This window comes from Peromyscus leucopus, chromosome 5 (assembly GCF_004664715.2).
Source record: "Peromyscus leucopus breed LL Stock chromosome 5, UCI_PerLeu_2.1, whole genome shotgun sequence".
NCBI lineage: Eukaryota > Metazoa > Chordata > Mammalia > Rodentia > Cricetidae > Peromyscus > Peromyscus leucopus.
In genome coordinates this window covers 97,574,231-97,596,171 of record NC_051067.1, presented here as the reverse complement: position 1 = coordinate 97,596,171, position 21,941 = coordinate 97,574,231, and the positions used below count along the sequence as shown (strand labels likewise).

The window sequence follows — 21,941 nt, the reverse complement described above, 5'->3', positions numbered from 1 at the left end:
GAACCCAGGACCTCATGCAGATCCCCCATCTACAGATAAGGTCTTTCCAAAAGAACGCAACGACATTTAAGCACATGTAGGCCTCTCTGGAACTCCTCCTTCCTCTAGCTGTTGCTACATTTCGTGGACTTACTTAGCTCTGGCTGGTGGCCTCTTATACCCCAGAAACAGCATTCTCAAGGTCACTGTGACAGCCCGAAGACCCTGTCCATTCCTTCCTTGCTTGACTGCTCACAAAGACCACGACCCTCCAAATGCTCAGCTTCCGGAAGTCCTAGCCCTTCCCCTAAAGCTGGCCTGCTCCTCTTCCAGCTCTAGCCTAGAGTTCAGGGGAAGCTTTTTCCTAGTTCTGGCTTCAGCACTTTGCCACCTCCCCTAAGGCAGTAGCTCCCTCAGCCATCAGTAATGCTGTCCCCAGTTTCCAAAGTCTCTTGGCGCTTCAGCTCACTGGGGACCATTGGACATCTTTACCTGGGTGAATCATGGGTACCTTCCATTGCCAAATAGAACTTAATATCTCTATTAGGGTTCTCTAGAGGAATAGAACTGTGTGTATGTGAATATATATATATATATTCACATACATACATACATACATACATACATGTGCTAGAAAGCCAAAGAAGTAGGCTTTAATGCCAGTGAAGGAGTAGACTTGCTAGCAAGAGTGAGAGCAAGCAGGCAAAGAGAGCAAGCTTCCTTCTTCCATGTCCTTTATGTAGGCTGCCAATAGGTGTGGCCCAGATTAAAGATGGATCTTCCCACCTCAAAAGATCCAGATTAAAAGTGGACCTTCCCTCTTCAAAGGATTTAATTTAAAAAAAATCCTTCATAGGTGTACCCAGCTGCTCGGGTTTTAGTTAATTCCAGATATAGTCACACTGACAACCAAGAATAGCCATCACACCACCTCAGCCTGTCCCTAGACTCACTGGTGGAAAGGCAGCAGTAAGCGCCGTCACTTCAGTGGGGCATGCTGGCATCTGCTGCAAGCCTAGCACTCGGGAGGCTAAGGCAGGAAGACTGCTCACTCAAGGCCAGCTTGGTCTACACAGCGAGCCCCAGGCCAGGGTGGGCTACATAGAGAGACTTGCACCTTTTTTCTAATCTTTTACTGTCTCCATCAGCTGTTGAATTCTGATGATTCTCTCTCTGCACCTGTGACTCCAGCTTGTCCTATGTCCTCCGACAGCGCCTCTGGTAGAGTACCAATCCTCCTTACTCCACATCACAGCAGAGTCCTCTGGTAGAGTACCAATCCTTACTCCACATCACAGCAGAGTCTTCTGGTGAGGTACCGATCCTTATTCTATATCGCAGCAGAGTCTAAGAATTTGGATATGAAGTCACCCAGAAGTGCCAAGTGGAAGTTTGTCTGTCGGTCTCATCTGTCTCTCTGTCTCTGTCTCTGTCTGTCTCTCTTTGTCTCTCTCTGTCTGTGTGTGTGTGTGTGTGTGTGTGTGTGTGTGTGTGTGTGTGTGTGTGTGTCTTTGTTGAGGGTTAAACTCAAGCTTCACACATAGACAAACTGAGCAAGTGATCCACATCTGGGTTCACACCCCATCCTTCTCAGTTTTTGTAGTTTGGGAACTATCTGCTTAGTTATAGGCCATGGACCTTTGCACATTACAGTTGGTCCCTCAGAGATCACCCAGTCAGCAAGGCTTCCAAACAGTGATGGATTTGCAGCCCAGTGGCAACATGCTTCTGCAAATCTGCAACAAAGCCAGAGCAAGCCCCACAAAACTTGTGTTCCAATACCAAATATGTGACTTTGGACAAGAATTTAGCCTCTTTACATTGCAGTTTACTGCTGGATGTGGTGGCATGTGCCTGTACCTCAGCATTTGGGAAGAAGAGAAAGGAATATCAAGGTAAGAGCACTTGCTGCTGTTGGAGAGACCTGGGTTCCCAGCATCCACACAGAGTAACTCCAGTTCTGGGTGGTGGTACCTGACACCTTCTTCTCATGCTCACAAGGGCCCTCTTCTGCATCTGTGGGCACCATGCATGCTATGGTACACATCCATACATGCAGGCACAACACCCACAAACATAAAATAAAGAAGTCTTTAAAACATGATTTAAAGAGGTTGGGGATTTAGCTCAGAGACAGAGCACATGACTAGCAAGTAAGGTCATGGGTTTAGTCCTCAGCTGTGAAAAAAAAATTGTTTTTTAAAAATCAGCCAACAAAAATCAAGTTTCAGTTTGTGATAGCCTGCATCCCAGGCATGAGCTCTACACCAAGCCTCAGTTTTATGATTAAGAAAATGTGGTGAACAACTCAGCCCCTACATCACTGGGACCCAAGGTGTGGATGAGATTGCATTGCACCTTTAGAAGAAGCTGTCCAGCCGGGCGGTGGTGGCGCACGCCTTTAATCCCAGCACTCGGGAGGCAGAGGCAGGCGGATCTCTGTGAGTTCGAGGCAGCTGACTACCAAGTGAGTTCCAGGAAAGGCGCAAAGCTACACATAGAAACCCTGTCTTGAAAAACAAAAAAACAAAAAAACAAAAAAACAAAAAAAAAAAAAGAAGAAGCTGTCCAATTCAGAACAAAAACAGGGCAAGTGGTTGGGCATGGTGATACAGATCTAGGCTAGCAAGTCTACCACCCAATCCCAGTGTGGTGCTTTGTGCCTGGATTTCCAGCCCTTGGGAAGCTGAGGCAGAAATTGAGTTTGTCCTGGGCAACACAGTACATCTCTGTATGAAGCCAACAAAATGAAACATGAGCTAGAGCACTTGGCTGGCACATGTGAGGCTCTGTGTTGAATCCCCTCTGCGGAGGGGAAGTAACTCATCCAGTTTAGCACAGGAAGTTAGTGGTATAGTCCAGGTAGGAAGTGGGTTTCTGAATGTCTCAGAGGGCTTTTTTTTTTTTTTTTTTTTTTAAAGAAGCGCAATATTGCAATTACTCCTTTGAGAATTTCATACATTTATGTAATGTATTTGGATTACATTCATCCCACCTCCTAGCCTTTCTCCCAACTTTATGGCCCCTTCTCCACTTTTTGAGACAGAGTCTCACTATGTAGCTGGAACTCACTACATAGACCCGGCTAGCCTTGAACTCACAGAAATCTGCCTGTCTCTGCCTAACCCTGAATCACTGAGCCCAGTGTGATCTGCCCATGTACTCAAGGATGAGGGCCCCCCATTGGGGCACAGTGGACTACCAGGGGCACACCCTCATACATGGGTGAGGCCCTCCATTGGGGCACAGTGGAACTACCAGGGGCACACCCTCCTACATGGATGAAGCCCTCCATTGGGGCACAGTGGACTACCAGGGGCACACCCTCCTACATGGATGAAGCCCTCCATTGGGGCACAGTGGACTACCAGGGGCACACCCTCCTACATGGATGAGGGCCTCCATTGGGGCACAGTGGACTACCTTCTACATGGATGAGGCCCTCCATTGGGGCACACCATTAAAGAAAACTCTCTCCTTCTCCAGCAGCCATCAACTGCCAAGAGCTCCCCAAGCAAGGGTAGGAGCTTATGAGTCCCTCGCCCTCTATGCTCTCAGGGGGGATTTTGCAGTGTGTTTCTTGGACATCCTTTGGCCCAGTAAGTCGAAACTTTAGATAGGGAAGAGTCCAGAGGTGGTCAAAACTGCCAGAACTTGAAGTTACTCAATTATATGGAAAAAAAATGGGACCGAAAATACCATCACAGAGAAACAAGGCCACTGATTTCTGCTCTGCTTTCTTCAAAGTACCTCCAATTATTTTTTTTTACAGTTTGCACAGATATAAAAATTCTTTGTCATATTGTGTTTTGTTTTCCACCCTTTCAAACCCATAAAACAACAAAAGTTTGCTGACACAGATTTTTTCTCTTCAGGATTTTAAAAAACAGGTTTTTTTGTTTTGTTTTTTTTTTTTTTGAGACAGGGTTTCTCTGTGTAGCCTTGGTTGTCCTGGATCTCGCTCTGTAGAACAGGCTGGCCTTGAACACAGAGTTCTGCCTGCCTCTGCCTCTGGAGTGCTGGAATTAATTTTTTTTGTGTATTTTATTTTTAACACAAATTTTTTCTGTTGTATTTTACTTTATCTCCAGGATATGTTGTGAAAGTTTTGCAAAATTCCTCCATAGCCTGGGGTGTATAGCAATTGGAGCAGGAAGGATGGGAAGAAGGCTGAGAAGAGGCCAGGTGAGTTCATCTGCTAGTTAAGACATCTTAAATACATTTGAAAGCAAGCATTCGTAATTGCTGAGTTAGAAGGCAACACTTAATAGATGCTTTATGAAGTTCTTCTCGGCTTTCTACTAAAGACAGGAGCTACCCAGCTTAGACATACAGTCAAGGGACTCTGATTTTCAGGGTATCATGGAAATCTTGGCTCAGTCTCCATGGCTGTCAGATTTTAAGGGGAGAGACAGGCAGTGGGCTTAAGCGTCTTTTGTAGGAACTTCAGTTTAAATCAGCAAATCATCATCTTGGCAAAGGCAGGCTGAGGCAGGGAAAAGCAATTCAGATTTATTTCAACTTACCTTCAGTTTGCGGGGAATCTATGCTAGAAACTAAAACTGGTTGTAGAATTACCAAGTTGACCGTAGGTAGTTAATTTGTATGGCTCCCCCCCATCCCCCCCCACATTTCCCCTCCACAACAGGTTTTCACTATGTAATTCAGCATGGCCCGGGTCTCTTGACCTTCAGCCTCCTTGTATACCATTATGTTCATTATTGTCCCTCTTTTTCTTTAACAAACAACAAAAGAAAACAAAACAAAACAATCCCCAAACTGTTAAATCACACAAATAAAACATGGATAAAGAGTTCAAAATGGGGGCTGGAGAGATGGCTCAATGTTCGAGCACTTGCTGCTTTTGCGGAGGAGCAGAGATGGGTTCCTAGCACTCAAGGCATCATCCAATCTTACAGCTATAGCTCTCATCCCAGTCCCAGGGGATCCAATGCCTTCCTGGGTACCAGGCACACACCCACATGGGGAACATATATACATATATGCAGGCAAAGACTCATTTTTTTAAATCAAGGGGCTGGAAAGATGGCTCAGAGATTGCAAGCATTTGACTGCTCTTTCAGAGGACCCAGGTTTGATTCTCAGCACCCACACGGTGGCTCACAACTGTCTGTAATTCCACTTCCAGAGGATCCGACACCCTCTCTGACCTCTGAGGACACTCTACACACGTGGTGCACAGATTTACAGGCAGGCAAACACCCATACACACAAAATAAAATACAGTCTTTAACAAATCTCTTTAAAGTTCAAATAGTCCTGGTGTGAGAGCTCATGGCTATTATCATCTCAGTAGTTGGGAAGATTGCAAGGAGCTTAAGGTTAATTTATGCTACATTGTGTGTTCCAGGCCAGTTTGGACTACAGTTGGGCTAACTGAATGAGACCTTTTCTCAAAATCCAAACCAAACCAAACCCAAACCCTACAAGATAGGAGAACACTATGGATAACACTCTTTTATCCAAGAAGCAAAGGGCATTAGCATCCTTGAGCATATCCAGGGACAGGAGGAGAATTTCAGTTTCTGTATCTCTGTGAAGCATCCCTGCTTCAACAGACGGTACAGGAAAACTTTAATAGAAAAGAGATAGGACTAGGTGGGCATCTGGGAGACTACATTTTCCAGCATGCATTGCTCCTCCTCTGGGCGCAGACAGGGATGAATACAATCACGTTGCTTTTGCGACAGGAATGGGCGGGGCGAGCGACTACAAAACCCAGGATGCAAAGACCCTCAACTTTGGCCCGTGTCTGGTGTTTTCTGATGGCTGATGCTCCTTGCTAAAGAGACCCCAGGGTGGACAATGCTTCCGCTGAGAACCCGCGCAGCCTCTCGGACCGCGGCATTTCGAAAGACGAAGGAAAGTAGAATGAAGGCTGCATCACCCTGTCTTTAAGTTAGTGTAGTTTGTGCTCAGGGTGGCAGCACGTTGCGGGCTTCCTTCCGTATGTATTGTTCCTCGGATGCAGTGACCAGCCAGTCCCCCATAGGTCGAACACCACGGAGGCAGATGTTGGGAGCCCCAAATCGAAGTTCTCAGTGTCTACTCATTGGCTCCCACTTGGTGCGCAGGCGCTGGGGCTCGGACCCCCGTCCCTCAGGTCCCTAGTGAGCGGCAATTGGCCTAAGCCCGCGAAATCGGAGTCTGGATTGGTAGTTGCTAGCAGGAGCCTGGTGTCTTCCTCCACTTCTGCGAGTGATGGTGTGTGATTGGTTTAAATCCGCGGGTCCCTGCCAGCGATTGGGCAGCATTTGCGGCCGGCCCGCGGCCATTGGCTGGCGCTAGGGCCGTCCCTCCATCGGCGGGCAGCGAATGAAGAAATGGGAACGGGGAGGGGAAAGGCCGCGACGTGAGCGCGCGACCTCGGGCGCCATTTTGTCGAGAAACAAGCGGAGTTAACCGAAGAGGGGGGTCGAGGAGAGCCGGAGTCGAGGACCCAGGAGTTTCCTGTGTCCAGCGCTGCCGGAGCCGCCCGAGGTGAGGCGGGCCGGAGCAGGGAGTGGCGGGGGCTGGCGGTGTCCATCCCGGGACGCGGGTGCGGCGGGGGGGGGGAGAGCGGTGCCGGGGGTGGACCCGGACCATTGGAAGCCTTTGCCCGGAGCGTCGGGACCGAGGGGGCAGCCTGGACGGAGCCGTGGGGCGAGCGGCGGGAGGGGACGGCGTCGGGCCGCTCGCGGAGGCTCTGCTCCCAGAGGGGGAGCCCGGCGTGGAGGTTCCTGGGAGCGGAGCGAGCGGAGCGCCGGGCGCGGGGGAGCCCCGGAGCGGCTCGGCCCCGGGGCCTGGAGGCTTCGAGGATGGCGGCGGCGGCGGAGGCGGCAGTTCGGGTCCCAGGCCCTCGCCGCCGCCTCCCCGCGCGCAGCCCGCGTCCTCCTCCGAGCGCACGAGCTCCTCAACTGCCTGCCCCCCTTGCTCCCGGGCTCCCGGCCTGGGGGCGGGCGGCGGGCAGAGGCGCCCGCGGCCTAGGTCCCCCCGGCGGGCGGGGACGGCTTGGAGTTGTTGCCGACTCCAGCGCGTTCCGGGGGACTCCGTCCCCTCCTCCGCCCCCCCAGCACGTTGTCAAGCCCCCCGCTGGCGGATGCCTGGCGGTGGGAGGGGCGGGCGGGCGGGAGCGAGCACTTCCGTGTTACTTCTCGCCACAGGTTTTTTTTTTTTTGTTCCACTCGCGCGCCCCGGCGCTCGCACTTTCGCCCAAGTCGGTCGGTCCCCACTTAGTCACTTCGTTACCTGTGGGGTCGGGTAGTGGCGGTCCTGCCTGTCCTGCCCCCCCCCCCCCCAACCCCTAACCCCCGGCAAGTGCCCACTAGTGAGCCGAACACTTGTAGGTCTTTAAGTTGGTGCAGGTCTTGGAGAGATTTAAAAACCTGAGGCTGAGCAAATGATCTTTTGGCCATGCCACCGGCTCTGAGGCTTCACCCACCTGTGCTCACAGACGTTACTTGCAGGAGTGTGCTTCGTGGGTTTAAAGAGTGCTTTTGAAAGTGTGTATGTAAAATAAGACTTTACGAGAGGTAAACATCCCTCTGAAGTCGTCCCATCGAATGTCACACTCCCTCCTTCCTTGAGCATTTAATAATCCAAGCAAGCCTTGTACTACTGAGCTCTAGCCCCGGATGTCTCCTTTCTTTGGGACTTGAGTAAAAAGCCCAGTTTTTTTTTTTCCCTTCAAAACTCGAGCAACAGTACTTGAGTTTCCCTACATGTTTTGTTGCATTAACCCCCCTGTGATTACAGTGGAGACTTTTTAAAAAACAGTCAATAATGAAGTGAATAAATGTACCCCTCTTAATAAAAAAATACCAAACATTTCCTCATGACCTCCTTTGAAAAGGAGTAGGGATGCATGTGTGAAAATGGCGGAGGTATAAATGGTATCCGTTAAAGTGATGCGTGAGGACACCACAGATCATTATCTTGTTGGCAGGAAAGTGGACTGATGGTGCTGGACTTCCGAGTAGCAAGCAGTGCCTTCACGTGAATTCATGTGTGTTAGTAAGGTTCTTTTTGTAGGGAGAGTGACTTTCTTGGAAATTTGTTTCATTTTCACCTGGTCCTGGGTATTTAGTGCAAGTAAGTCTAGAAGTGAGGCAAAAAAAAAAAAGAAAAAAAAGAAAAATTCTGACCTTTAGGCGGGTGTGGTGGTACTGGCTGCCTGTAATCCCAGTACTACAGAGTCAGGCATGAGGAGCTCAGCGATTTCTTTTGTCAACAGCCAAGGCTACATATCAAAAACCTTTCTCAAAAAACAACAACAAAAACCAGGGGGGAGAACCAAAGAGGGTGGGCACCTCTAATGAATACCTGAAAGTTTTTGTTTGTTTTTTAGCCCAAGATTTAAAAATATGTATGTGTGTATATGAGTGATTTTTGAATTCTTGTTTGAGACAGCTCATGTGTGAAGGTCAGAGAAAAAGTTTAAATCCCAGACCAGGCAGCCTGGTCTACAGAGCCATTTCCAGGACAGTGAGGGTTACATAGAGAAACCCTGTGAAGAGTCAGTATTCTCACTTTTATGTGAATTTCAAGGATGGAACTCAGGTCCTCAGGCTTGTGTGACCTGCTGAGCCATCTTGAGGCCCTTAGGAGTGTAATCGTAGAAGTTGGCTTTATTTTTTTCTTATTGTTGATTTAAAAAGTTATTTCAGATTTACTTTTGCATATGTTTTGTTCATATGTATGTGCATCATGTGTGTGCCTGGTGTCAGAAGAGGGCGTTGGATCCCTTGGAACTGGGTTATGTGTGGTTTGAGCCACCGTACCAGGACCTCTGCAAAGAGCAGCAAGTGTTCTCTTGATTCGCTGAGCCATCTCCAGCATCTTGTTTGTTTGGAGTCAGAGTTTGCTGTTGTAGTTCAGTTCAGAATCCTCCTACTGTTCAATTATAGGTAATCATAGATTCATCACCATGTAACCTAGTCATGTTGTGTTTCTTTAGAAAATAATTCCTTTATTGTGTGAGTGTCTATTTGTGGGAGTGAGTGCATGCCACAGTACTCCTAAAGATTAGAGGACAACTTTCAAGAGTTGTCTCTTTACTGTTGGAGTCCCAGGGGGAGAGTGAGTGCAGGTTGTCAGGCATGGTGGCAGGTGCCTTTATCAACTGATGTATTGCACTTGCTGCCACTTGACACTTTTTGAGTTAACAAAAATAGTACCTGCCTTTTTGAAGTGCTTTGTTTGGTGTCACTCACTCACTGTGTATGTGGTGTTGGGGCTTGGACACAAGACCTTAACATATGCTGGGCAGATGCTCTACCCCTGAGATACACGACTTGCCCCTTTGCTTTTTTGTGACAAGGACTCATTATGGAGCACAGGCTAGTCTTGGACTTGTCAATCTCCTGCCCCATCTTCCCAGATGCTGAAATTACAGCTGTATGCCATCACTTCTGTTTGGTGTATATATATATATATATATATTTGGTTTTTCGAGACAGGGTTTCTCTGTGTAGCTTTGCGCCTTTCCTGGAACTCACTTGGTAGCCCAGGCTGGCCTCGAACTCACAGAGATCTGCCTGGCTCTGCCTCCCGAGTGCTGGGATTAAAGGCGTGCACCACCACCACCACCACCACCACCGCCCGGGCCGTTAAGTTTTGTTCTTTTATTAAAAATATACCAAACAGAGCTGGGCGGTGGTGGCGCACGCCTTTAATCCCAGCACCCGGGAGGCAGAGGCAGGCGGATCTCTGTGAGTTCGAGGCCAGCCTGGGCTACCAAGTGAGTTCCAGGAAAGGCGCAAAGCTACACAGAGAAACCCTGTCTTGAAAAACAAACAAACAAACAAACAAACAAACAAAAAACTTAAAAAATGTTAAATTTTATGTGTATGTAAATGTGCCTTGTTGTATGTGCACCATGTGCACTGGGTGCCTGATGAGGCTCGAAAGGGGCGTTGAATTCCCTGGAACTGGAGTTACTAGGAGCAGTTGTGAGTGGTCCCACATGGGTGCTGGGAATTGAAACTGGGTCTTCTGCAAATGCAGTACATGGGCTTAACCACTGAGCCCCAAGAACAGAACTTTTTGTTTATACAAAATAATTAGCTAAAAAGCTGGGCCTAGTGACTCAGGCCTGTACCTGAGGCTCAGGCAGGAGGATCAGGAGTTCAAAGCCAGCTTCAACTCATAGTTAGCCTTGGTACATAAGATCCTGTCTCAAGGGGGAAAAATTAGCTGAAACACTTTTTAAACGACCCTTGAATAAATTTTCTGTTTCAAAGTGACATCCAAATGAAGTTGTTTTGTTTTATGGTTCTGGGTGTGGTACTTGGGATCTAACATATACTAGGCAATCATCTGCCAAACTACACTCTCATTGAATTATTATGTTAAGATTTTGTATATAGAAAGTCCAATAGTGTTTTTCTGTTGGCTCACAGTTTTTGTTACATTTATGTATATGTGTATATATGCAGGTTTGGAAGCCAGAAGACAATGTGTAGGAAGGAGTTAGTTCTTCTCACTCACCCAGCGGTTCTGGGGATTGAACTCAGGTTATCAGGCATGATTGAAAGAACATTTTCCCATTGAGCTGTCTCACTGGCCCGTGTTCTTTGGCTCACAGTTTTTTTTTGTTTTGGTGGTGGTGGTGTTTTGTTTTGTTTTGTTTTTTTTTGTTTTTTTTTTTTTTTTTTGCCAGACCAGGTGACCCAGGAGCTTTTGGGATTCTTCTATCTCCACCAAGATTATGACAGGAACCACAGCTCCTGGTTTTTTAATGAGGGTTCTGGAGATTCAAACTCAATTCCTCATGTGTAGGTGGGAAGCACTTTGAACAGTTGAACTATCTCATATCCAGCCCACTATGTACATTTTCTTTCTTGAAACAGCCTCATTGTATAGCCCTGGCTAGCTTGAAATTTGTGATGTGAACCAAGCTGACCTCAAGGTTGCAGTGATCTTCCTCCCTCTGTCTCATTTTTTGTTTTAAGGATTATATGTGTAGTGTATATGTATGTGTATGATCTGAAGAAGGGTTAGAGATCCCCTGGAGCTGGAGTAGGTGAGCTGCTAGATGTGGGTGGGTGTTGGGAACTGAGTCTGAGTCCTCCATTAGAGCTGAATGTGCTCAATAACCTTTATCTCGCTCCAGTCAGTCTCAGCTTTCCTTCTTCCCCCCTCCTTCTTGTGTGAGATAGTCTTGCTGTGATTTAGCTTCTGCTGGCCTGGGCCTGGGCAACTGGAACCTTACTTACTATCTTAGGCTGCCTGGGTGCAAGCCTGCACTACCATGTTTCCCTCCAGTCTATTGGGGTGGGGAGTGGTTAGAGACTCATGCATCCCTAGCTGGCTTGGAGTTTAAGTAGACCAGGCAGATATACCTGCCTTTGCCTTTTGAGTACTATGATTAAAGGCATGTTTCACTGTGCCTAGTTTGCTTCTAAGGTGTTTGTTAAGAACTCTTGAGAGTGGGGAGGGGGGCTCCAGAGGAATACCCTTGGATCCTTGTTTCTGATTTTTTTTTTTAAGGACATACACACAGAATGTGTGTGCGCTCGTGTGTGTGTGTGTGTGTGTGTGTGTGTGTGTGTATGTGTGTGTGTGTGTGTGTGTTATGTGTGTGGTGTGTGTATGTGTATGTGTTGTGTGTGTGTGGTGTGTGTATGTGTATGTGTTGTGTGTGTGTGTGCGCGTGTGTGTATGTGTGTGTGTGTGCGCGTGTGTGCGTATGTGTATGTGCGTGTGTGTGTGTATGTGTGTGTGTGCGTGTGTGTGTATGTGTGTGTGTGGTGTGTGTATGTGTATGTGTGTGTGTGTGTGTGTGTGTGTGTGCGTGCGCGCTTTGGGGAGTTAACCATAGTCTTCTCAGAACTTAGAGGATTGCTGCTGCTGCTGCTTTTTTTGTTTTGTTTTGCTTTCCTGTTTTTCAAGATAGGATTTCTTCTCTCTCTGTAGCCCTGGCTGTTTTGGAACTTTGTAGACCAGGCTGGCCTCAAACTCAGAGGACTCTTGTGGGATTAAAGGTGTATGCCACCACACCCAGCTGTACCTAGAAGTTTTTCTGTGTCCCACTTGGTCCTCAGCTGCTCAGACCTAAGTAAACACACACAGGCTTATATTAATTAAAACTGCTTGGCCATTAGCTCATGCTCACTACTGGCTAGCTCTTACACTTAAACTCAGTCCATTTCTGTTAATCTATATGTTGTCATGTGTTCTGTGGCTTTACCTGTGTGCTATTACATGGCTGCTCCCTGGATGGCGGGCTGGTGTCTCCTGACTCAGCCTTCCTCTTCCCAGAATTCTCCTTGTCTGCTTATCCCGCCTATACTTCCTGCCTGGCTACTGGCCAATCAGCATTTTATTAAACCAGTGTACAGAAGCATTCTTCCACAGCACCAGCTATATAGAATTGTTTCTCAATGCCAGCAGTCTTGGTGATCTTGAACAGATTGAAATGCATTCTCTTGCTCAAGGGTCTACATTTGCCCATAGTGATGACATCACCTATCTGCATATTTTTAAACAAAAAATTATGTGATACTTATTTATATTTATGTGTATGAGTGTTTTGCCTACATGTATGTCTGTGCACCCTATGTGTCTGGTACCTTGGGAGGCCAGAAGAGGGCATCATCAGATCAGTACTGGAGTTAATCAGTTGAGAGGTGCCATGTGGGTGCTGGGAATAAAACTCAAGGTCCTCTGGAAGAGCAGCCAGTGCTCTTAATCACTGAGCTCTCTCCAGGCCCCTATCTGCATATTCTTGAAGCAAGGAGACAGGTGCACAGACATGTTCTTGTGGCACTTCTTGAATTGTATTTTCAGATGTAGTTGAGGTAGCCCTGGTGGATGACAATAGTTCTCTGCATCTTCATATTGGTCACTGTACCCAACAGGCTCGGCCCTCACGTGGAGATGTTACCAGTGAAAGGGTATCTTGAAGCTTAGACCAGTATTTTTGTTGTACTGAGGGAGCCACTCTCTCAGCAAGGCCCTCTTGTTTTGTAAGTACATGGGTTGCTTTGGGTAAGCACACTTGTTCTGAGTGTCTGCTATCTTCCCAACAGCCAGAGAAAAGTGTGGCATCCCAGGTCTGGGAGAGAGGGAGGGAGGGAGAGAGAGAGAGAGAGCGTCTGTCTGTCTGTCTGTCTGTCTGTCTGTCTGTCTGACTGACTGACTGACTGTCTCTGAGTGCGTGCATGCATGAGTGCACTTGAAGGTAATGTAGGTCAGGGAAGAAAAGTGGGTGTCAGTCCTTCCTTTCACTTCTCTATGTTTACTGTTACAATAGGCCAGGCTAGCTGGCCTTGGAGCTTCAGGGGCTTTTCCTGGTCTCGGCCTCCCATCTTGCTGAAGGACCACTGGCACTAAATCACAGACACCTGCTACCGTGTCCAGCTTTATGTGGGTTCTGGGGATTTAAACTCAGGTCCTAATGCTTAAGCAGCAAGTGTTTTACCCACATAGTCATTTTTCCAGCTCTGTTTTTTTTTTAAAGGTGTGTGTTGTGTGTCTGTCTGTCTGTCTGTCTGTCTGTCGAGGCTAGAGGCATTTGATTCCTGGAGCTGGACTTACAGGTGGTTGTGAGCCACTTGACATGGGAACTGAACTTGGATCCTTTCTGAGATAAACAATTGCTTTCAACCACTGAGCTCTCTTCCCAGCCCTCCTAGAGGCATTTCTGACAGTGGGCATTGCTAAGCCCAAGAATAGAATTTTTAAACATTCAAAAAAAATTTAAATTTATTTTTTGAGGGGACTCCATGTGCCCCAGTGTCCCTGTGGAGATGAGAGCTAGCATGTGGGAATTGGTTCTCTTCACCATGTGGCTCCCAGGAATCAAATTTAGGTCTGCATGCTTGGTGGCAAGTACTTGCTGAGCCATCTTACAGGTTCAAGAACATATAATTAAAGTGTGTGTGTGTGTGTGTGTGTGTGTGCGCGCGCACGCACGCACATTTGCCATGAAATGCGTGTCAAAGGACCACTTAAGAGTTTGTTCTCGGGGCTGGGGATTTAGCTCAATGGCCCTGGGTTCGGTCCTCAGCTCCGGAAAAAAAAAAATCTTACATAAAATTGATGTGATTTCTCTTTCCAAATATTAGAAAGAATTCATGCCATCTTAGTCTAGAGTGTCCTTTGTGACAAGAGTTTAAAATATGGAGCTGGAGAGATGGCTCAGCGGTTAAAAGCACTGGCTGCTCTTCCAGTGGAGCCGGGTTCAATTCCCAGCACCCACATGACAGCTCACAACTGTCTGTAATTCCAAGATCTGACACCCTCACACAGACATACATGCAGACAAAACACCAGTGCACATAAAATAAAAATAAATAAATTATTAAAAAAAAAATTTGTTCTCTTCATTGCACAGTGTGAGTCCCAGGGATTGAACGCTGGTGGTCAGGCTGGGTGGCAAGTGTTTTTACCTTCTGATGCATCTTATCTGACTAGAATACTTAATTTTGGGAGCTAAGTATGATGATAGATAGCTATAATCTTAGCTACTTGAGAGGCTGAGCTGTGCGTGGATTAATGAGCCTGGGATATGTGAGTTCAAGGCCAGTGATGGATCTACTGTCAGAAAAGGTTAACGGTTTTTGGGGTGCATATGGTTTATGCTTTTTCAATTTATATAATTCTGCTTTTTAGCTGGGATAGCAGAGGTGCAGATACAGTGCATGTACCCATTGTTATGTTCTAGATATTTCTGAGAATATGCCTTTTTCCTTTTCAAGCAGATATACATCCTAGTTACTTGAAAGTATTAAATACTAAATAAAAAAGATTATATGTATATCCATATTAGTGTGGGTATGTACATGTGGGTGCTAGTACCTCTGGGGCCTTGATGTGGTGTTATGTGCTTGGTCTTACTGTAGTTTGTTATGCTGTGTTTGATTGATATCCCTGGGAGGCCTGCTCTTTTCTGAGGGGAGGTGAAGTGGGGGTATGGATTTGGACGAGGCCGCCCAGTAGGAGGAAAAGGGTCCCACAAGTAGGCAAAAGAGTCAGAGACAGCCTCCCCCTCACCATCACCCCGTTAGGTATCCCACAAGAACACCAGGCTACTCAGCCATAGCATATATGCAGAGGACCTAGGTCAGACCCCTACAGGCTCCCTGGTCTGCAAACACCCATGAGTCCTTCATGGTCAGTTGATTGTGTGGACCCTGTTCTGGTGATGTCCCTTGACCCCTCTGGTTCCTTCTTCCTCCCCTTCCTCTGCAGGACTCCTCGAGCTCTGCCTAATGTTTGGTGTGCATCTCTCTCTCTCTCTCTCTCTCTCTCAAGATTTATTTATTATGTTACAATGTTCTGCCCATATGTATGCCTGCAGACCAGACGAGGGCACCAGATCTCTTTACAAATGTTTGTGAGCCACCATGTGGGTGCTGGGAATTGAACTGAGAACCTTTGGAAGAGCAGCCAGTGCTCTTAACTGCTGAGCCATCTCTCCAGCCCCTTGTATCATCATCTCTTAATGGACAGAGAAGACAAAACATTTCTCAAACGTTTGACTACATTGTTTTCCTTCTTTAAGATGTATGTATTTTATTTGTATGAATGTTTTACTTGCATGTATGCATCTGTACCACATGTGTGCCTGGTGCCTTCAGGTCAGAAGAGGATGTCAGGTCCTCTGGAAGTGGAGTTTATGGATGGTTTTGAGGCATTAGGTGTGTGTGTGGTGTGAGCACACAACACTCCCCCACTTCCCCCACCCCCCACCCCCACAGATGCCTGTAGAGGTCAGAGGTGTCAGATTCCCTCTGGGACTAAACTTAGAATTGTTAGCTGTCTGATGAGGGTGCTGGGAATTGAAGTAAGGTTCTCCTGAAGAGCTGTGCATGTTCTTAAGGCTTTGGTTAGGTTCACTTTTAAAATACTGATGTGTACATGGCCTGTTTGTGGAAGTTAGGAAAACCTTCAGGAGTTGGTTTTCTCCTACCCCTGTTCAAGGGAGTGAACTCAGGTTGTCAGCAGCAGGTGCCTTTACCCGCTGAGCAGCTTCACCAGCCCAAGGCTTTGTTTTCAAATAAAATTGTTAAGACATTTCAGTCATCTGTGTAGGTGTATTAGATGCTGGATATAAAAACAGAATGATCCCGTCCTATCAGTTACATGAAGTTACTATAGATAATCATTTGGCAGTCTTGATATTTGTTGTTATTTGATAGGGTCTTGTTTTGTAGCCTAGACAGGCTTTGAAAATTTAATCCTGCCTCAACCTCCTGATAGCTGGGATCATAGTCACGTACCACTATACTGGGCTAAACATTTAGTAATCTTGAGATAATTTAGGCAGCTCAGTGGTAGGAACAAGAGAATCCAAGGACAAACAGAGCTACACTGGAAGATTCTGTCTAAAAAATAAAAATAAAAAAATAACACACACATGAACTCTGACTGACTGGCAGGGATAAGACTTGCAGGTTCAAACCAGACAAAATCTCAGCAGGGGAAGGTGAGTGAACACACAGTCGTCATCTCCCCCCTTCCCCCCCCTTCAAACAAGAAGTTACTTGTAGTTGATAACTGCTTGGAAAGGAAAATAGATTTTCTTCAATGGAGTATCAGCCACATTCTAGGGCAAGCACTGTGCCTAGGAGTAGTTGGCCAACACAAAACCCACTCTTTATTTTTTAATGTACCTTTTGAGTTTTGTATTACTAATTTTCTTTTTTTTTTTAGTTTTCTTTTTTTGAGAGATCGAGTGAGTAGGGAGGTGGGGAGGATTTTGAAGGAGTTGGGAGGATAAAGAATATGATGAAAATATTATGGGAAAAAATTTTTTAAGAAAAATCTGCTGAAAAGGGAAAATAAGAGACTATGATGGAATGGAAACAAGGAATTCTAGTCACTCAAATTATAATTTTTTACAGCAGGGCTGGAGAGATGGTTCAGTGATTAAGATTCCAGAGGGCCTGGGTTCAATTCCCAGCCCTCACATGGCAACTCAGCAGCCTCCTGTAACTCCACTCTAGGGGATCTGATACCTTTTGGCTTCTAAGGGCATTGCATACATGTGCTGCCAAGACATACAAGCAGGCAAAACACTCATGCATAAAATAAACATAAATTTAAAAAATTACAACCACAACCTCCAAACCAAACACCTGCAGCCTCAAACCAAAAAAACAACAACAAAAAACAGCCAAAGAAAATGTTTAGTGGAGAGCTTGTTAGCATTGGTTTTGTAGCTTTGTATTACAGTATTTAGAGCAGATACAGTCTATAGCAGATATTGTGACCTAAACTATGTATACATTTATGGGGCTAGAGCTTAATTGGAACGGCCTTTCTTAACACGTTAGTGTATGTTATAGAAACTGGTAAGTTAAAAATTACAGTAATTAAAATTTATGGGCCAGTGAGATGGCTTAGTTGCTGAAGGTACCTGATACCAAGTCTTGGCAACCTGAGTTTGATCCTGAGATCCACTTTGGACCCTTCTACATGATGGAAAGACAAAACTAATTCCCACAGTCTGGACTTGGGCTCACAGAGATCCTCCTGCCTCTGCCTCTGAATTCTGGGATTAGTGCCACCACATTTGGTACAGGGTAACATTTAGTTTTTCATGGTCATGTGTTTTCAAGTTTTTGGGGCCTCAGAAGATGACTTAGTGGGTAAGTGCTGTTGTGTAAGCATAATGATCTGAGTGTGGATTCCCAACGTAGGCATTTGATCTGCAACTCCAGAGTTGAGGGAAAACAGATAGGAGGCTTGCTGGCCAACAAACTTAGCGGAACTCAAGTTCCAGGTTCCATGAGAGACTCCCAGTCCCAAGACATCTTGTCTTTACCCCTGACTTCCACACATACCCGCACAAAACCTTTCTTGTTCTATTGGTAATAGACTACAGAGAACAAGAGTAGATAGGATCTGAGAGGTTAGAAGTCTAGCATAGTAATTCTGGGAGAGACAAATGGTCTTTAGATTAGCAGATTTAAAGATGGTAAGAGGAGCATGGGGTAGGGAGTGGGAGGGAGTTTAAGATCGTGGTATGAGTAATTTAAAAGATAATAGTATCAGTTGAGATTGGGAAGACTTTGCAAGCATGTAAATAAAACAGTGAGTGGGAAGACCAATTTTGTTTTTGAGTTTTTAAACATAGTGTGTGTTAGCTATCAGGAAATTATCTGGATACCATAAGAGAGGCTTGAGCTGGTGGTAGAATTGGACAGTTAATGCTAATGCTGTAGATGGTTTTTAAAATCATGGACTGAAGTGGATTACTAAGAAAGTGAATATAGAGAAGGAAGGGCTGAGGTTTCTTATGTGAGACCAAAGGCTAGTAAGGAGCTCAAAGAGAAATTTTATAATGTTTACAATTGTAACCATTTTTGAGTTCATAATTCAGTGGCATGAATTACATTCAAGATATTAATTACACTCATATTCATTAATTACACTCACGATATTAATTATATTTGTGGTATTCATTGATTACATTCGCAGTATTCGTTCAATAACTATTTATGATATCTATTAATTACTTTCATTGTATTGATTTATTACATTCATGATATGTCCTGATACTACTGTCCATTGGTGGGGCTTTTCCATCATTCAAAACAGAAACTCTATTTAGGAAATCATTGCTCTATATTCCTTTCTTTTCCATCTTGATATAATGTCTAATCTTTCTGTCTCTATGATATTGTATATTCTATATATTTCATGTAATATAATTCTATAGTATTTGTCATTTTTTTTCCATGTAAAAACATGTATAACTGAAGGAGAAATAATACACAGATAGCTTGAACATAAATAAACACAGGTTATAATTCAAGAGTCCAGGATTATTTGAAACTGGAAAATATTTTCTCTGTAGAAAATAGTAAAATGATAACATTTCCCAATAAACCCTTTTAAGCCAAATAATAGCTGAATTATACATACAAATACTGATTAGATTCTGGGATACAGAAGAAACTTACCTTCATCTGTTCAGAGAGCTATGTTTTACTTAAGTTGTGTAAGTGAGATTCCTATTCATCTTCCCCTTCACTGTTTGGTTTATGGCAGACATTTTTCTTTTTTTCTTTTGGTTTTTTCAAGACAGGGTTTCTCTGTGTAGCTTTGGAGCCTGTCCTGGATCTCACTTTGTAGACCAGGCTGGACTGGAACTCACAAAGATTCGCCCGGCTTTGCCTCCTGAGTGCTGGGATTAAAGGAGTGCGCCACCACCACCCGGACATTTTTCTATAAGCTAATCCATAATCTAAAAAGATTTTAGCCTCCCCTCCTGAAAGTACAGCCAGCATATTCCTTCATCAGCTTGATATGGTACAAATTCTTATCCTAATAGTGAAATGTTTCACTAAAGCTTGCCCAGTGATTAGGTAAAACCAAAACTTATTATAAGCCACAGTCATCTAGGTTACTCCCTGCTAGGTAGCCTCCCTGGATCTGTGGGTTGCAGTCTGATTGTCCTTTGCTTTATATCTAGTATCCACTTATGAGTACATTGAATATTATTTTGAATAATATTATTGAATAATATTATCTGACTGTAACTTGCAGAAATAATTTTAAAACTTTAAAAAATTATGTGGTGTCTGCTGCTCTTCTATAGGACCTGGGTTCAATTCCAATCACCCACATAGTGTCTAAAACTGTCTGTAGACCAGCCATAGAGCTCACAGAGATAAGCCTACTTCACATCTGGTTCTAATTTTCTAAAAGATTGTTTTATTTGTGTGTGTGTGTGTGTGTGTGTGTGTGTAAAAGAGATCCACCTGGCTCTGCCTCCCAAGTGCTGGGATCAAAGGCGTGCACCACCACCACCTGGGGCCTTTTTGAATTTTTTGAGACAGAGTTTCATGTAGGCCACATGAGGCCAAGGATAGTCTTGAACTGATTTCCCTGCTTTAGGATTTACAGGCATATGCACCACACTTAGTTGGAGGTCTTTATCAACTTTCAAGGTTCAGGGTTATTAGTGTGATAAACACTTCATTACCGTTAAGCAATTTAAAGACAAAGGTTTAATCTTCATGAATTTGGGCTTGGAGAGATGGCCCACTGGTAAAGAGCACTTGCTGCTCTTGTAGAGGACTGGAGTTTGGTCTCCGATGACTAAATGAGATTACTTTGAACAGCCCATAACTCCAGTTCAAGGGTTCCAGTGCTTTTTCTGGCCTCCACATGCATGTATGTAAATAAATCTTGTAGAAAACAAAACCACCTTATTTTATGCCTTAAATGTTACAAGTTTTTAATTTGCAATGAAGAAAAGAGTGTGCTTATTTTTTGTTTCTGTTAGCTGACTAGAGTGGTTGGGGATAAACTAATGAACAACCTGCCATTTTTAGCTTTACTACAGTTTGGGATTTTCTAAATTATTATTTTTATTTTGTTTTACTTAACTTTTTGAGACAGAGTCTGACTCACTATTTAGCCTTTGCTTGACTGTATCTCAATATGTAGACCAGGCTGGTCTTCAACTCACAAAAATCCGCCTGCCCCTTTTTTCAAAAGTTACAGAGACCCTTCTGCCCCTGCCTCTGAGCATCTAAATTATTCTTGGGAGCTTTTTCAACTTTGGCTCCTGGGGTTCTTGCTTGGTTTTCAATTAGCCATTTAAATACCTACCCTACACACCCAGAAGTACAATTTTTTTTTTTTTTTTTTTTTTTTGAGACAGGGTTTCCCTGTGTAGCTTTGCGCCTTTCCTGGATCACGCTCTGTAGACCAGGCTGGCCTCGAACTCACAAAAATCCACCTACCTCTGCCTCCCGAGTGCTGGGATTAAAGGCGTGCGCCACCACCGCCTGGCAGAAGTACAATTTTAAGATCAAACCATCTGAATCTGAAGCAGTGTGGGAATAAAGTGAATAAATGGAGTCTTGGGAACCAGTGGGTACTGTGGAGAGGGCAGCTGAAAGTGTAAGAGGACTTACACTTGCTTAGACCCTAATTTACATCTGAACTCAGCCAAAAGGTTGAATGAGTAGCAGTGTCAAACCCAAATTCCAACCAAGTGTGCTCCTGTTGGTTCTGAAGTTGATAATTGAAATTGATAAAATGGATATCTCAAGTCACAGGTTGTTTTATTAAATTTAAACTCTTAGAAGATGTTGTCTTTTAACTTAAAAGCATGGCATTTTTTTTTTAAATCCATAGTGGTTGAGACATCATAATTTTTTTTTCAAAAGTGCCTTTAATAACATTTTAAGTAATGAGAGCGATAAAAGTTACTTAAACTTCCCCCCCAACTGAATTCTGAAATTTTCTTTTTAAAACAGGTGCCATGTTTCAGAACAGAGTAAGACACTTGTTAAAGAAGAACTGAAGACATTTTACAGATAACAGAGATAGTCTGATTACAAAGAAGCATTAACCTGCCTCTGAGGTGACTAAAGGGGAATAATGGTGATTTTGCGCCGGGCTCGGCCGCCTGCTTCCGCCCCAACCAGCAATGAATCTTGACTCGCTCTCGCTGGCCTTGTCTCAAATCAGCTACCTGGTGGACAATTTAACCAAGAAAAACTACCGAGCCAGCCAGCAGGAAATACAGCATGTAAGTATTCTATTCAGAATATGAATACCATTGAAGCAAAAACACATAGCCAATTGATAAGTTGGCAATGATAAGTGAAGATGTGTGGGAGGTTATAACTTTGCTTCTCTGTATTATTTTGCTTTAGTACAGTACATAAAAGACCTTATACCAATCTATGAGTGTTTTCTTTATTCTTTATTTTTCTGTCTTACAAATGAACATGAAGCCAGGTATGCCTTTAATCCCAGCACTTGAGAAGCAGAGAAAGGCAGGTATGTCTTTGTGCTTGAGGCCAGTCTGGTCTACATACCAGGTTCTTGGCCAGCCATGGCTACATAAAGAGACCTTGTCTCAAAAACAAACAACAATGACAATAAATAAATAAATAAATAAATAAATAAATAAATAAATAAATAAAATAACAAAAGCATGATCTGACATGATTTGGTCTAGTTCTACCTTTTTTTTCACCTTTGGCATT

General features: G+C 44.7%; 1 protein-coding gene across 5 annotated transcripts in view; it reads left to right on the top strand.

Annotated features, from left to right (window-relative positions):
- Nucleotides 1–5,663: 5,663 nt before the first annotated feature.
- The window catches only part of Cnot1 (CCR4-NOT transcription complex subunit 1), an 88,645-nt gene continuing 72,367 nt past the window's right edge, over nucleotides 5,664–21,941 (top strand). For 2 of the 5 annotated variants that reach the window (XM_037206163.1, XM_028888647.2), the window contains exons 1-2: nucleotides 5,665–6,480; nucleotides 21,204–21,478. In XM_037206163.1, the coding sequence (XP_037062058.1) occupies nucleotides 21,377–21,478 (102 nt within the window). In that variant the 5' untranslated portion in view covers nucleotides 5,665–6,480; nucleotides 21,204–21,376. Of the gene's footprint in view, nucleotides 6,481–21,203; nucleotides 21,479–21,941 lie in introns of all 5 variants that reach the window. The other 3 variants (XM_028888653.2, XM_028888651.2, XM_028888649.2) reach the window with 2 other exon arrangements.